The sequence below is a fragment of the Alligator sinensis genome, unplaced genomic scaffold, assembly GCF_000455745.1.
Source record: "Alligator sinensis unplaced genomic scaffold, ASM45574v1 scaffold73_1, whole genome shotgun sequence".
In the NCBI taxonomy this organism is placed as follows: domain Eukaryota; kingdom Metazoa; phylum Chordata; order Crocodylia; family Alligatoridae; genus Alligator; species Alligator sinensis.
In genome coordinates, this window is record NW_005841838.1 from 3,696,981 (window position 1) to 3,712,600 (window position 15,620).

Genomic DNA, 15,620 nt, shown 5'->3' on the forward strand with positions numbered 1-15,620 from the left:
TTTCAGTCTGGAGATTATTAATAACCAGTTGTTCATGCAACTGTATTTATATTTGTATGTAATGCATCATTAGCAACGTGTAAGGGATGCACACGAGTGCACGTGCACCCCCTGAGAACAGCCATGCACCTCCTAGAAGCACCAGCCATGAAACTGGAAGTGCCAGTGGAAGTGCACTTCCGATTTTGCTACTGGCTCGGTGATCAGCCGCTAGGGGACCTTTCCCCAGTCGGCAATCAGCCACTGGGGACCCCCCCCATTGGTGATCTGGTGCCCCCCAAGACTTGGGAGGCACCACTTGCCCATGTAATACATTCTTGCCTTCCATAAAAAACTGTTTTCAATAGTTTGCTAAGGCATGGATGGAAAAGGAATTTTCTAGAATATGTGCTAAATTCCATTATGTAAATTACTCAAACAAGTTCATTTGCACACTTTTTACCTGAAAGAGATCACTCTTTAATGTATTGCTTATGTGCACATAAGAACCTGAACGTAAACAATCCACAAAATATCCTGTGTAAGATGATTAATCTTCCTGATTTATATTAGATTTTCTCCTGCTGGCTTACTACAAGGTTCACAATTTGAAAATCTTACAAAACAATCCTTTTCCTCTTCTGCATGACTGATCTAAAAATAACTCATCTTTATGTGATTTCAGGATACATGCCAATGGTAGAACTGACCCTCTGAACTGTTGGCCAGTAAAGTGATGTATTTTACACTTCATGAACAGTAAATAGAGATTTTCCATTTGGGTGACATAGTATTCAAAAGTTTATCAAATCTAAGTAATAGCTTTGTTTCTAGTAATAAGAGAACCCATTTTAATACATGTCCATAAAGTCCATCTAGAGTTCCTTAGGGAAGTCTGGTGCCACACGCAAACCATAGCAGTTAGAGTATCCACCCACATCCAGTGGTCATGGAAAAGTCACAGACAAAACATCCTGATGCAAGCTCCTCAGATCGACCCAAGCTGCCTCCTGTATATTCTTCCAGTTTTGAACATTTCAGGCCATAGTTTCTTTTTCCCAACTTGCTCCACAATTCTGGTCCTAGCGCGTTCTCAAGTGTGCAACAAATCTATTTGAAAGAAAACAACATCATTATACACACAAACTAAACTTTTGTTCTCCAAAGGCAACACTAAATAAATGATACATGACAGCAAGCAAAAAGAATCCTGAACTAACCATATCTGAGGACATTTATACTTTTCCTTAATGTTGAAACTATCATTAGCGAGTACCAGACAAGTAATGGTCTGAACCAATTCAAGTAAGTCAATGTAACACTTTCTACTGATGTCAGAGACCTGGGCTGGACCTTTAGTGTAATTTTAACACTTACGCATGATCAGAATTCATAGGAAACAAATCCTAGTTCTACAATAATTTGAACTGGAATTGTTTCCTGAGAATCAACATAAAAGCACATGTAACATTTTACTTTACAAAAAAAGTTGTTGGCTGCTACCAGTACAATCTACAATAAACACTGTACACTATACAATAAACAAGGCCTTACTTAAAAGATCTTGGCAAAATGTACTAATTCTTGGCTGTTTCACAGCATTCACTGCTGTTTGAAGCAACCAGGCTTATCTTTGACAGCATGTGTAACCCTGCTGCATTCATGTGATCTAACTTTCTTCATGCACTAAAATGTTTTATTACTGGGTTTCAATAATATTTAGATACTGTCATATGTCTTCAATAACCATCTTTCCTTTGCAATCCTAGCCATGAAGACTAAAAGAAAAGAGTGTAAGTGCATACTTTAAAGCAAAGTCCTATCAACCTGGCATAGCAGCAGGTGAGGTACACCATATGCCTATATGTGGGCCTGACTTTTTCTGAAATTATGAAATTAGTAAGCAGTTAATACTTGCACCAATATTTGTATCAATACAACCTGAAAATAACAGCATTATTCTTGTTTCTTCAGTAACTTATCCTTATACCTAGTTGCATTTGCTACATCAGGATACTATTCTACAGCATGAAAGTGATTTCTTAAGTTATTGAGTCTGAATTTCATGAACTACTAAGTCTCTGAAAAGCTCTAGCCATTGGAAAACTTAGATTCCTGGTTTTACTCATATCCACAAACCATGTGTCTGGCAACTGAAGTATACTCACGTGTGATTATAATAATTTTAGACAGAAAGTGACATCTATATACAACTGGAACAGAAGGACTGATCTCATTATGTAAAATGTCATTAGAGAAATCAGAATCTGACTAGACTCTGAGGACTAATAGCCCTGCTCCTGGGAAAGGTGCTGCAGGATGGTTATGATGGTTATTTTATATTTAATTAAAGAGACAGAAGTGTCACAGCCTTGTGATCACTCTGGGGGTTGGGTTCAGAATGTGTTCAAAAGAATTTAATGGCCAGTCTTTTTCTTCTCATGTCCTTGTCATAAACTAGACTTTTTTTTCCGGAAGCATGCACAAGTGATGGCTCTTTCTGCTGCTGCAGCGAGGTCCTCCTTCGTACAGGTCTCATCAAGGAGTTGGCAACCAAGCAGGTGCTTCATAGTCTGTACTTCACCACACTCACATATATTTGTATCATTAGAGTAGCCCCATTTGATAATGTTAGTTTTTGATCTTTCAGTTTTTTGTACGCAGGAGATTCAGGCATCGCTATGTTGGCCAGTCTAAATCAGTCCCTCAGGGAAGGTCCTCCTGGGGTTCTGGGTCCATTTCAGAGCATCTGATTGCACGTAAGCTTTCCTTCCATTACGCCAGTCACACCCTATCAGCTGTCATGACCAATGGTACAACATTGCAACATTGGTCACAAAATTCTTTTGCACTTTAAGAATTTTAGTTACTTCCGTGGGACCATAGAGTGGATGCCTAGGGTCTTCCATCTGCTGTAATCTTTCTTTTTGGCTTGCTACCTTTCTCCTGATATCAGGTGGTACAATACCACCAGTAAGTACAGGCTATCCTTTGCCGTTGGCTTTAGACATCCTGTTATTTCACAACAGCTGTCATTTAGAACTGGGTCTGGTTTCTTGGAATGAACTCATCATTCCCATACTGGACATGCATACTCTGTACTGGAGTAACACAAGGCAATGACAGTGGCCAGTGATACATGGGGTTTTAAAAGGAAATGCGTAGGTCGGTGTCATTCAACTGCAGTATAGGGTAATGTTGTACCATGAGTAAATCCAGTCACATCATTAGCCAATTAAACTAATGTAACAGAAACAAACACTTTGGAATGTGGGGAGCTTCAAGCTTATCCTTGCTTTCAAAAGGTAAAGAAAGGTGCAAAATAATAAACAGATGAATATTTCTTTTACCTTATGTTAGTGCTGTCCTCCCATATAAGTTGGCATTAGTACCATATGGAAGGATCAGAGATCAGGAATATCTCAGATATTAGAAACAGGACTTGCCATACTTGATCAGGTCCAATATCTGTCTGGCTTGGGGTTTCCTGTCTGACAGATATTTCAGAGGAAAGTGTAAGATAATTCCCTCACAGCTCCTGTCCTGCTCTTTAATAGTTAGGCTCTCATAAGATGAACACATTTTATGGATGGATAAAGAAAAAAATGGTAATTGTTTAAATGTTGAAAGACAGTCTCATAGCTTACCTATCTGTGTTTTTTATGCATCTCAGAGGTGGTACATGCCTATTTTGTACATCTGCTAGATTAATCAATTGGTATGAATTTATTTTTCAAGTAACAGAATTTGTTTTTATGTCAATAGGAGTACTACAGAGAGAGAGTAGATTATCACGGTGAGATATTTGATCATGTAGATCATAGTTTTGGTCTTATATTGTATTTATTTGACACTGCATATACTTGCTAGTTGTGTTGGTAGGCGTATGAGTATGTAAATAACCATTACTTCAAGAGTTATTATCCTTATGTCCAGCTTTCTCAATGGTACTGAGAGCATTGTTGTAGACCTTGGCAGTATCTAAAACACCCTACCTTCTTATCAGGTGTTTATCTTGATGAGAATCTAGTTACATGAGCTCTGCTGACTCACTGATGCAGAGCCGTCCCTAGGGGTGTGCAGGGCCCGGTGGTGAGTGGCCGGAGCCAGTGGAGCGGAGGGAGGGGAGGAGAAAGGAGCGGGTGGCGAGTGGCCGGAGCTGGTAGCTCTCAGCGGTGGCACAACCGGCAGCGCTCAGCAGTGGCAGCGTCTGGCGTCTGCAATGGGGCCTGTACGGCACTGTCCGCAGAGCCCCGCAAAGTGCGGGGCCCGGAGTGGTCGCCCCGATTCACACCCCCTCAGGGATGGCTCTGGATGCAGGTGATTTCTACCATCTGGATATAAAGACATAAGGTTTGGGTACAGCATACCTGAAAGAAAAGAGCACTGAGAGAGAGGTTAAGCATAAGGTGAAGATATGGGCTGATATTTACTGGTATAACTGTTTCATTGTTAATAAAATGAAACCTTGTGAATGTCTTTGCTTTGGTTTACATACACTATCGTGTGTGGACTATGTCTCTGTAACAGGCTGGGCAAAGTTCTCACCCGTGCGTTTGTCATTATTGTTTGTACTGTAATATTAGGTTGGCAGCCCTTTTTGAGCACAAACTGTTAAAAAATAAATCCCACCCTTTAGCTTCTATTCTAATAGTGGAGCTATAACCAGCCCTGGTTCCTTTAGTAGTTTGGCTTTCATTGTACGGACAGGTGGCCTCAGTGTGCTATTTTTCATCACTGCTTGTGAAGGGGAATGAAAAGACCTTTGTGACTGGGTGCTCAACTCCCAACTCTGCCTTCTAGAAGTCAGAATACAGATCTGTTTTCTCTAAGGTGCCTAACAACAGTTAACTCCAACACATAAGTCTCCTATAAGTCCACACACATACACACACAAATATATTAGATGAAGTGGGGCTCATCATTACAAAGGGGTGTTTCTATGGACCAACCATTGCAGTCAGGAGATTCAGAAGAGTAGTCTGTCTTATATTAAGCTTGTTCTTATTAGATTTTCCCTTTATTTAAAAAAATATTTTGATCTGTTGTCATGGGTAAACGATTTTAAATGGATGCGATTCATGTGATCTTCATCACTGTTTGTATAATCATAAGGAATTAACTGTGCACACTGTCCACACTTTGACATAGCTTCTAATTTCAGTATCTTTCTTACAAAGTTACTGCTGGACCTAAAGAACTGGACCTTCCAATAAGCAGCTATAGAGACTAATAATTCTCCAGGACAAGCTGCTGGGTTTTGGTTACAAAGATCTATAAGCCATGCACCATTCTGCCTCATCTAATTTACCTTTGTTAAGAGAATGTGCCTTAAGAATTCTAAGGGATGATTCATAACCGTAGCTAAGTGTAAACCCTATCACCACCTCTTCTAAAGGCCTTTTGCAACTGAACTGGTGAGATGCTGCTGGGCGGGGCTCTCTGCTCCACAGCAGGGCTGGCCCCTCCCCTCTGCTCCCTGGCTGCAGCTCCGTGGCTTCCCCCTGCTCTACACCTACTTCACTGCCTGTTGGACAAGCAGGGATCCCCCCTCCCTCCCTATTTCCCACAGCACAGACCCCAGTCCCAGGGACCCAAGGCATGTGGTATGTTGGCTAATTCCAAGAGGTGTCTGTGTGTGTCTCCAATGTCACTGGGACAGGCAGACAGAACAGTGACCCCTTAGGGCTTTTGCAGTTAATCAACAAGTCAGCTGGTAAGCTGTTTAAGAAGAGTTTGAACTAATGGAGAGAGGCTATTGTTTTGTTGATTCGGTGATAAACACTCTTATCAGCCCTCTGCTGGCTTGCTTGCCCGTCAGTTTGCTACAGACAGTATAAAGAAGCAGGGAGGAAGATTGAAAAGCTCTGTATGGTCAACAGATGCATGCACTGCACACACCCCTTGCCTCAGAGTACTAGCAGGGGGCTGGGGGCTGGTAACACTCCCGCCCCATGAGCAGCAAGCAAGGAAAAGCCTGGGATGGTGCAGGCAGACCTCCCTAATCAGAGGTCCTGCCAGGTCCTGGCCACGTCCACCTTCAGCTCAGCACTGTGGAATGATGGGAGGGCTGCTCTAGTGCCCCCCTGACTTCTAGCTTGAGCCACTGCAGCCATGTGCCTGAATTTCCTGTCCAGAGAAAATGTCTGTCCAGTTACAAACCAGTTCAGCCTAGCCAGGTTAGTCTAACCTGCAAATACTGGATCAATTCAGGCTCAGGCTTGAATGTCTGACTCTAGCCTTAGGGGAAAAGTCTTCTTATAAAGCCCTATTGCAAATGCTTACAACTTTACTACTTGCCTTAACTAGTAACAAAGAACAAAAGAAGTAACAATTTTAATAAGAAGTTTAGGTAGTATTCAGAGTGATGTTGTAGCCAGGATGCTCCAGGAAATATGTGGGGCAAGAATTTTTGTGGGCAAGATCTCTTACTGGACAAAGTGCTTGGTTGGGATAAACTTAGACAAGCTATTGAATTCAATATTCAATTGCTGAAATTCAAAAGCAGCCCCATGGGGGAGAGAAGGAGGGCAACAATTAAAGCCCAGGGACTGGTCTGGGGGTGGGATGGGGCAGGGATTGGTGGCTGGGAGAAGTGCTGGATTTTCCCTGACCCTCAGCTGTTAGGGGGAGGGGGTTGTGTGGCAGTCTGACTGGGGCCTATGCAGTTAGGCTTTCAGAGTATAGCATAAGGCAGACTAAAAAATGTTTGAAATATTGTTATAGGCTACTAGAACAAGCTAGTAATTTACAGTGGCAGATACTAAATGGTATGTGAATGATATAGTTGACCAGCACATTAAATTCTTGTCTACCCACTCAACTGTTTTAAAAAAATCTATCCTATGAACTTAATTTGAAACTAAATCTATATGATTTAAACAAAGGAAGCCAAATCTTTTCAAGATGCTATAAATGCAGTCATTTATACAGGAATGTCAGCAAGGGTTGAATTATTTGGCTGCTAAAGTAGAACCCCAGCATTTAAAGCAATAATAATGCCAATAAAATAATCCATGCTAATTTTGTTTCTTAAACTGCTGCTTCTCACAGGTCAGAATAGCACAGAGGGCATAAAATAACTTTCTTTTGCATTTGGCACTGTGTGCTTTCTAATTCATAATATAATCTTGAGAGAAAGTGTTTAAGCTTTGGGTACATCTTGCCTACTTTGTTCACCACCACTCTACTAATCACATTTTGTCTTGACTATGAAGAAGGCCAGGATGCCAAGGATAAGCTTTAATTAGGTAGTAACTTCATTCACTCCTTTAGGAACACTACCCACTAATGAATCACACTCTGAAGATCATTATTTTTTATCATTCCAGGAAGGCGAGGGTGAGTAGCTATGCCTGTCCTTTCTGGATTAGATTCCTTTCCATTTATTCTCCTTCCTCTTAAAATCTTAATATACTCCCTGGATCATATTGTTATTACACGTAATCCACTAATCCAATGCTTCTGGGCTTCCACTGGTTGTTACCAAGGGTCAGGAAGAATTTTATTCCTCCTTGAATGAGTAACTAGACTTGCGGGTGTGGGGATGTGTAGCCTTCCTCTAAAATATCCAAGATTATGTGGGAGGCACTGGTTGTACTATACTACTGGTTCTGTCTGTCTTGAGACAATAGATTTGTGCCAAGAGAGGCATCAGCTCATTGAACACCTGAGAGTGTGGCTATAGAGCACAATTCTTGAATGACAGCCCCTTCCTTACATATCACACATGCAGTTTGTATGTAGTAGTACTGAAAAACATCTCTGGTACCTTGCTGGTGTCTCGCTCACATGTTCAGAACTAAAGCAAGTCAGATGTGGGGTCAGGAAAGAAATTTTTCCCAGGTCAGACAGTCTAAGATTGTGGAGGTCTTTGCCTTCCTCTGTAGCACTGAGCACAGTCCATTCCTAGGTTCATCTGGACATGTTTTACCTAACAAATCCCCTGTAATTGCAGTGAAGCATTTCCCCTGGACGAATCCCCTGAAGTATAGGCAGCACGCTTGGTTTCTCTGGCTTTCGTCCTATAGCACATTGGGGCTTAGTGGTTTTTTTCTACTGAAGATCCTAAGGTTGGTGTTGGCAGGTTTCTGGTATATTGGAGGGGTGTGAAGGGGGAGACAGACTGGATTTCTCTTTAGACTTCGGGAGTTACAGGCGGGGCCAGGGGCTGTGTTGCCAGGTCTCTTCCATCTTACCCTGGATCCAAGGTGATGAGCAAATAGGATTGCCTCTCAGCTGTACCAGACATTAGGGGCCATTGCTTCCTTAGAAGATACCTTCCCCTAAGTATACTTCCAGATCTGGTATATCATGGAACTGGATCCCTCAATGGAACAAGCATCTGAACTATGAGCCTGCTAAGCAGTGACAATTTGATCCTGACATACGCAACCAGTTGTGGGGAAAGAAAGGAGGGGTGGGGGAGAGGGGAAAAAAAGCCTGTGATAAGAGGAAAAATCCTTCCTAGGCCTAAAGGAAAAAGTGAGGTGGAGTAATCCTGCATTCTGGTCATAAACGCCCTAGGCAACTGGTAAAGGGAGCATGGGGGTCATGTGCCCTCCCCCCCCGACAGGGCTGTCCCCACTATGAACGCCGCTGCTGGCTTCTGTGGGTGCTCGCCAACACCATCCCTGCTGCTGCCAGCAGCTTCTGCAGGTGCTTGCAAGCCCCGTCCCCGCCACCACCGCCAATGCTGGCTTCTGCAGGTGCCCCCCAGACTCAGGAGGCACCAATCACTTATGATAAACCCTGTTCCACTGGTGGTGGTAGGAATGAACACTGCACATTCCCTGTACAAATAGGTAAGTTGTACCCCCACCCACACCGCTTGCAATAATTTCTGGCCTCCAGGCAGCCAACCTTGGTGAGGGTAGCTCTAAAGGAGCCATGATTGCTTTTCCTTCTCTTGATGAGATAAACCCCTGCACTTTTAGGCTGTGAGGAGTGTGTTTCCTGCCAGTTTGGAAGTTTAATTTTGATGGGGTCAGGTTTTTAGGCCTCTTGACCTGCACTAGATGGTGGGGTTTTAATTATATGTTTAACATAATGCTTAATCTTTTAGCAGGATCTCGGATGGATAACTTGTGAAAAAGTGAAAAAACAATGCAGGCCCCAGTTTACAGATAAGTACCGAGTCCGTGACCATGTGCAATAGAACTCAGACTACAATCATTTCCTACAAACTAGTGACATTATGAAAAAGTCTTTAACTGATACCTGTATGTACTGAATGAGAAATATTTTCTGTTGCAAATTTAATGTTGTCTTGGTACCAATGATTGTAGCACTAACCTTCATAATTCTAAATTATTCCTTTCACTCTGATTTGGGATTAAAATGCTGGCATGAAGCAAAAATGCTGACTCACAAGCTATTTAATTTAGGACTCTGCTCATAAAAGAAATTTGCAATAATTCACTACAATTAAATCATCTTATTTATGACAGTGCTCTGTATAAAAGGAATTAAGTAAATACATTCTTCTATTCAAGGGTTTTACTGATTACAGCATCCCATATTTAGTCTATACCTAATTTTCAGGCAGGTCCAAGGAAAAAAGCAAGCCTACAAATCTTCTTCTAGCACAGCACAGAGCCTAGACACACAATCTAAAATAGCAAGCCCAATTCTGTTCAATTTGCACAGGCAGCTTTCTTAATTAAACAGGTATGGAAGCATTTTCAAGCTGTTTGGTGCTATAACTTGTGAAACCTTCCTGCAAGTAGAATTTCCATGTAATTCAAAGCTAGTAAAATCCTCTAAGACCCTAGTTCTGCAGCCTATAACAGTATGCAACTCCCACTGAAGCTAATGAGTTTCAAGAGTTGCTGCAGATCATGTCACAAATTTGGAAGCCTTAATAACCAACTCCTCCCACTTGAGTATATATCTCAAAATACATATAAAGTAGCACATAAAGAGATGAATATAAACACCTTTTTATTTTGTATGCTTGTATTATCTGACCAGGGTTTCAAATGGCACATTCTACTAAGTACCTTTTAACCACATGGTACAGATTTGATACATCTCCATTAAGTGAAAATTATACTATGTATTTATCTGTTGTATATACTGTCCTTCCTGAAACGGCTCAGGGTAATTTACAGTACAAGATAGAAATAGCATGTAAAAGCAAATGGAATGAATATAAAATATAATCTCCTTAGATAGTACCCCAGCCTAGCCTGGCTTGCTAAATGTCTGTCCATTTAAGAAGGTCTTACAGCATTTCCAGATGTCCAAGCTTGGGCTCTGGTGGGCCTCAAGGGGAAAGAAGTTCCAAAGTTGAGCGACTGCCAAGAACTACCCTTCAGATGTTTTTTGCCAAGTGAACTTGGTGCACCAAAGTTACTTGCAGGAAGTTGCTCTTGGCCAATCTTAGGGAATGTGATGGGTCTGTAGATACATCTAGGGCCTTAGGTCAAAGAAAGATATACCCAGAAAGGTATAACTATGATCTAACATTCTGCTTAATCCATTCCATAGGAAACAACCTTATACAGTATCCTGATAAAGTGATGTATGCAAAAGATTTTCTCCTGTCTAGACCAGTTGCGGCCAATCTTTATGGTAGGCATGCCACAAATTAGCCTGGTGCCCTCTCCAAGTGTCACTCCAATCCCTCTTCCCTACCCAATCTGCTGCTCAGATTTCTGCTTCCTTCCCTGTGCTCCCTGTCTCATCTGTTGCTCTTTCTGCTCCTTGCTCTATCTGTCATGGTGCTGCCATCCCCTCCCCAATCTGCCATCACACACAGAGGCTTCCCCTGCCACTTGTGGCACCCGTGTTGCAGGTTGCCCCTTTCCCCACCCCCATCTAGATCATTGCTAAGAAAACCAGAATTTACATACAGCATCACTTTAAAAGAATACTAGTCACCGATTAATTTCTATCTAGAGCAAAGAGATGATGGAAACAAAGGCTAAGTTTTCTATATATAATACATTTTGTTTCACCACTACTTAACTTATTATAGCCCTTCAAGTGGCTCAATCAGCTCAAAGAACTGACTAGCTTTAGTGGGGATCCTACAGAGTCCTCCTTTTACAGAAAGGAGGACCCCTGAGCCCTGGCATGGGGATTCATCTGGGATTGAGATTCATTTGAAGTAATTAGAGACCTTCTTGAAGGTAATTTGTAAGACAGAAGACCTCAGTCAGAGGAAAACCTGAAACCAGAATATGTGTTGATCAGAATGTGCTTGTTCTGTCTCCCACTGAAAATGATTGCAAAATTCCCATGCCCTTCAACAAAGCCAGAATTAATTCCAAGAATTTATCATTCTACCAGCAACTCTGACTCAACTCAAACCTTGAGTAGTTTTCAAGTCACTTAGGACATACTCTCCAACAAGTATTGTGATGCTCAGCACTAACACTTTCAGCTTTCAGATGCATGACTCCATAAATTGAATATACAGTTTTAAGTGCCTAAGCTTAAAATTTGCATGAGAACAGCTAGAGCCTGTTCCAAGTGGTTAAATAATATTCAGTAAAGTTTGGCACCCTAAACCCTGATCATTTAATATGGATACATGAAAAAAGAGGTGAAGAAGAACAATTAGCATTTTTTCTCTAGTTAAGTATTTTCAAGTGGGAGAGTACCTGGACATTCAAGTCAAATGTCTACATGTATCCAACAGCCCATTGGGTTAGTACATTTGAGATGCAATAGTTTCTGTAGTCAGTAGCACACAAGGGGGTAATGTAGCTAGCATCACATCCAACCACCTTTGATGACTCGGACTGAATGAGCCAGACACGCAGTTACAACTGAGTCAACTGGAGGCAGCCTTTGTAAGAATGCAGAGTAAGGCTTGAACTTGCATCCCTGGAGCAATGGCAAGATAGCATAACCCCTCTGTCACCACACCTAATTGTCTCGTGTTAGGGCTACCAAATTCAAGGTATGTGCAAATCTCCCATTAACTTCAGTTATGTACTTTTATTGCCTGCAGAACTGGGGCCCTTAAAGCAACAGCTTGAAAACCAAGGAGATCAAGCCCAACAAAAATGTAGTTGCTTATGGTAATATTTGGTCAGGAGCTTGACAGTACTGTGGCTGCAAGAAGAAACCGTCTGGAATATTCATCTCAACTTGTGGCAGGGTTTGGGATGCATAGCACTTTGAAAACACTTCCAGCATTATTTAAATGAAGAAACCTGTCAAGAAAATTGAATAAAATTGAGCTTGCTCTTGTCACCTGCCGTTTTAGACTGAATGTCTCAGTGCTGCATTATGCTTAAAATATTTTAATTTCAGTGAGTTATTCATGAATGTCTCCCCTGAGATGTTGGAGATCCAGATTGAAACCCCTTTCTGCTCAGGAGAACAGCAACTCCGGCTATCCAATATCCAGGGTGAGTGTACTTAACTACTGGGGAGGGCGGGAGAAGCATCATCACCAAAGCATCTTTTAGCTGGTTGACCAAATTCTGTTTTACTGTGTGTGAATAACTTCTGTGGACTTCAGTTGTGTATATATAAATCTTAGGATGTGTCTACAAGTGCAATTAGTGTGCATGAATAAACTCCAGAGCCTACTGCTCCAGTTTGGTGCTCCTAGGTGCGTAATATGTTGAGCCAAGTTGGAGCAGCTCTGGCTGGCAGGGAACCCAGGGGCTGACTGGGGCATGAGGGTGCTTCAGTGTGAAGCTAGCTGGCCTCTGCACTGAAGTGCCGTCATGCCCCAGCCAGCAGGGGCAGCGTCTACACATGCACTGCTATTGAGTAAAAAACTCTGCAGCAGGATAGTACTTGTACTTACAAGTACGGCTGCGCAAAGCTTCAGCCCGCGATTCGATTCGGCGGAGATTTGGCCCGATTCGGTGGCTGAATCTCCGAATCCGAATTGAATCAGAGGACCCTTTAATCTCTCTGAATCAGATTGGAACCGTCTAAATTGATTCGGAGAGATTCAGAAAGATTCGGACATAGACACAGCTTTAAATGCTTTTTCTACCTACCTGTAGGTAGGAGGTGGCTTGTGAACGCTGCGATGCTGGGGCACATGGAGCGTCCCACAGAAGCACAGGGGAGCTCCCCAGCGTGCTTGACAGCAGACCCGGAAGTGGAGCAGAAGCACTTCTGGTCCACTTCTGGGTCTGCCGGGGAGCATGCTGGGGGGCCCCCTGCCCTCCCTGGCTTGACAACTGGTGCCTCCTGGGTCTGGGGGGCCACCCAGGGTCCCCTTGTGGCTGACTGCCAAGCCAAGGGGTGCCGGGGGGGCTCCCCAGCAGAGGGGTGCTCCCCAGCAGACCTGGAAGTGGACCAGAAGTACTTCCAGTCCACTTCCAGGTTCGCCGTTGAGCATGTGGAGGGCCCCCCTGAACTCCTGTGGAATGCTCCATGCACCCCAGCATCTCAGCGTTCATGAGCTGCGCTGGTACCTCGAGGTATGTAGAAAAAACATTTAAAGCTGTGTATATGTCTGAATTGCTGATTCTCTGAATCAGCATCGAATCTTCAGATTTGGATTCGGCCGAATTGAATCAGGGACAGTGATGTGAATCAACGAATGGAATCACTGTCCCTGACTGGGGCCGAATCTAAATCCGACTCAAATAGGGCCCGCTTCGCACAACCCTGCTACAGAGTTAATCTACTCCAGCCTAATAGGGGTGCACACGTAGACACAAGATGTTTAGTGCAGCTAATTAGTCAACTGCGCAGTAAAAATCTCGCGTAGATGTGTCCTAAGATAAGTTTACCTTGTATACAAAGGAGTTGCCCATTCACTGCTTAAGTGCGAGCAGCTATCCATTGAAACAGAGCAGTTACTTCAAATTTATATGGGTTCTAGAAGAATAACGGAAACAATTTCTACAATTTAATCACAAGAGGGAAACATAAAAAGTCAATATAGCGTTACCCCAAAGATCAGAATACAACTACCTGCGGGGTAGTTGTATTCTGATTCAAAAGAGTTACACCAAAGAGTTACCCCAAAGATAACCCCAAAGAGTTATTCCAAAGAGTTACCCCAAAGATCAGAATACAACTACCTGCGGGGGAGGGCGGGGGGAGGGGAGATCTGATAGGACTGTTTCCTATATAACTGAGAGAGCTGAGCCCTTACCAAGGCTCAGCTCTTAATTACTCTGACTGGTTAGCAACACTCAGTTTAGAACCGATTTACTAGGCCATCCACTGACCCACCAATCCTGCACTTGAATTTTCTTTAGAGGTCTGGTAGCTGAGGACCCTCAGTTTCCCTAGTGTGATAAGGGACAATTTTAAGTGGTTCACCACTCAGTGCTCAGCCCTAAGAGGGGACTTGCACTGCAGCTAAGTCTAATTACCACTTTGAGAAGGGACAAAACTGCGAGGAAATTTTTTAATCTGTAAATTGTTCGCAAAAGCCGGCTGCTGTGGGACAGCTGGGATCCCGTTCCTTCATAGCTGCTATGTTTAATGTAATTGTGTAGCCATTTGGAGAAAAATAGCAGCATCTCCCTTTCAACTCTGTAAATGCAACATTCAAAGATATTTCTGGAAAGAGGTGCTAGCATTTATTTTGCATCTGTACGTTCAATATTCTTTAGCTAAAAACTCTCTGAGTCCATTTTATAACATGCTTGTAATCAAGCTGTCAGTATTTTTATTAATATACTTGGCTGCCCAAGCATGACCAAGCATGCATCCGTGTATGAAAATAGTATTTCTCTGGACTAATCAGGTTTCCATTTTTTAGAGTTAACAGCTCAGAATTCTGCTTAGAGCATTTTTCAATTGTTTAGTTTAACATAAAATCGGAAGCCCCACAATTTGCAGCCCACCCAACCCCGCTGCTACTGGCTAACCTGGTTGCAATAGTGGAAGAGAATAGTAAATCTGGTAGGTTTCAGTGTTCCCTATTTTTAAAAAAGGTTCCCACTCCAAACAGGCATAGGGGATCTTGGCCTTTTGACAGAGCAATGCAGCAGGTTGAGACCACAGTTCTGATTCGGTGCCAGAGTCCAGGCAGTTTTAGGATTTGATTCACGCAGCTGCTCAGCACCTGCCAGCTGTCAAATAAGAGCCCGGGAGCCGCAGGGCTCTGAGAAGCGGCCCCTCGGTCTGCGCAACTGGGTGCGGGGGACGGGGCTGAACCGAGAAGCGGCGCGTGACTGCGGCGCCCCCGGCGCTGCGCGGCGCGGTCCGGGCACGGACGGGCCGACCCGTGGCGAGGCGCTCGGCCCTGCTCCCAGCGCGGCCCCGAGGTGCAGGGCGGAGCAGGCAGCGCCGCGGCCCGCGGGTGCGGCGAGCAGCGGCCGGGGCCGGGGCCGCTCACTCCAGGTAGCCATCGAAGACGTCCAGCTCGCTGTCCGTGTCGTAGAGCACGGAGCCGGGGTCCGACAGCACGCCCAGCTCCACCAGCGCCTGGTCCATGTCCTCGGGCAGGAAGACGATGCCTACGTTGAGGACGATGTACTCCATGAGAAACGCATAGTACAGGATCAGCACGTTGACAAAGAACAAGCCCACGTAAAACATATAGGGCAGCACCCGCAGCGCATGGAAGGCCCGAGACTCCAGCGAATCCAGATGTGCGGAGACGGCGGCGGGCATGCAGCTGTGCAGCGGCGGGGGGCCGGCAGCAGATGTGCGCGGGCGCAGGCGGGCGGGCGAGCGGCGGGAGCAGCGCTCTCGACGGA

At 43.8% G+C, this 15,620-nt stretch overlaps 1 protein-coding gene and 1 long non-coding RNA gene across 2 annotated transcripts; both read right to left on the minus strand.

Moving 5' to 3' along the window:
- Positions 1 to 438: 438 nt before the first annotated feature.
- On the minus strand, positions 439 to 12,736 carry LOC106722190. Its single transcript, XR_003093879.1, has 3 exons — positions 7,751 to 12,736; positions 3,627 to 4,365; positions 439 to 1,089 (listed from the first exon to the last, which is right to left on the minus strand). It is a non-coding gene; the product is annotated as an uncharacterized LOC106722190 (long non-coding RNA).
- Positions 12,737 to 15,229: 2,493 nt separating this feature from the next.
- Positions 15,230 to 15,614, minus strand: DEXI (Dexi homolog). The gene has a single exon (XM_006015502.3). It carries the CDS (start codon positions 15,532 to 15,534, stop codon positions 15,253 to 15,255), a length of 282 nt encoding a protein of 93 aa, XP_006015564.1. The 5' UTR covers positions 15,535 to 15,614; the 3' UTR covers positions 15,230 to 15,252.
- Between the last annotated feature and the right edge of the window lie 6 nt (positions 15,615 to 15,620).

Bases quoted from the DNA above. Each gene is read 5' to 3' on its own strand.
- DEXI (XM_006015502.3), bottom strand. From the start codon at position 15,534: ATGCCCGCCGCCGTCTCCGCACATCTGGATTCGCTGGAGTCTCGGGCC.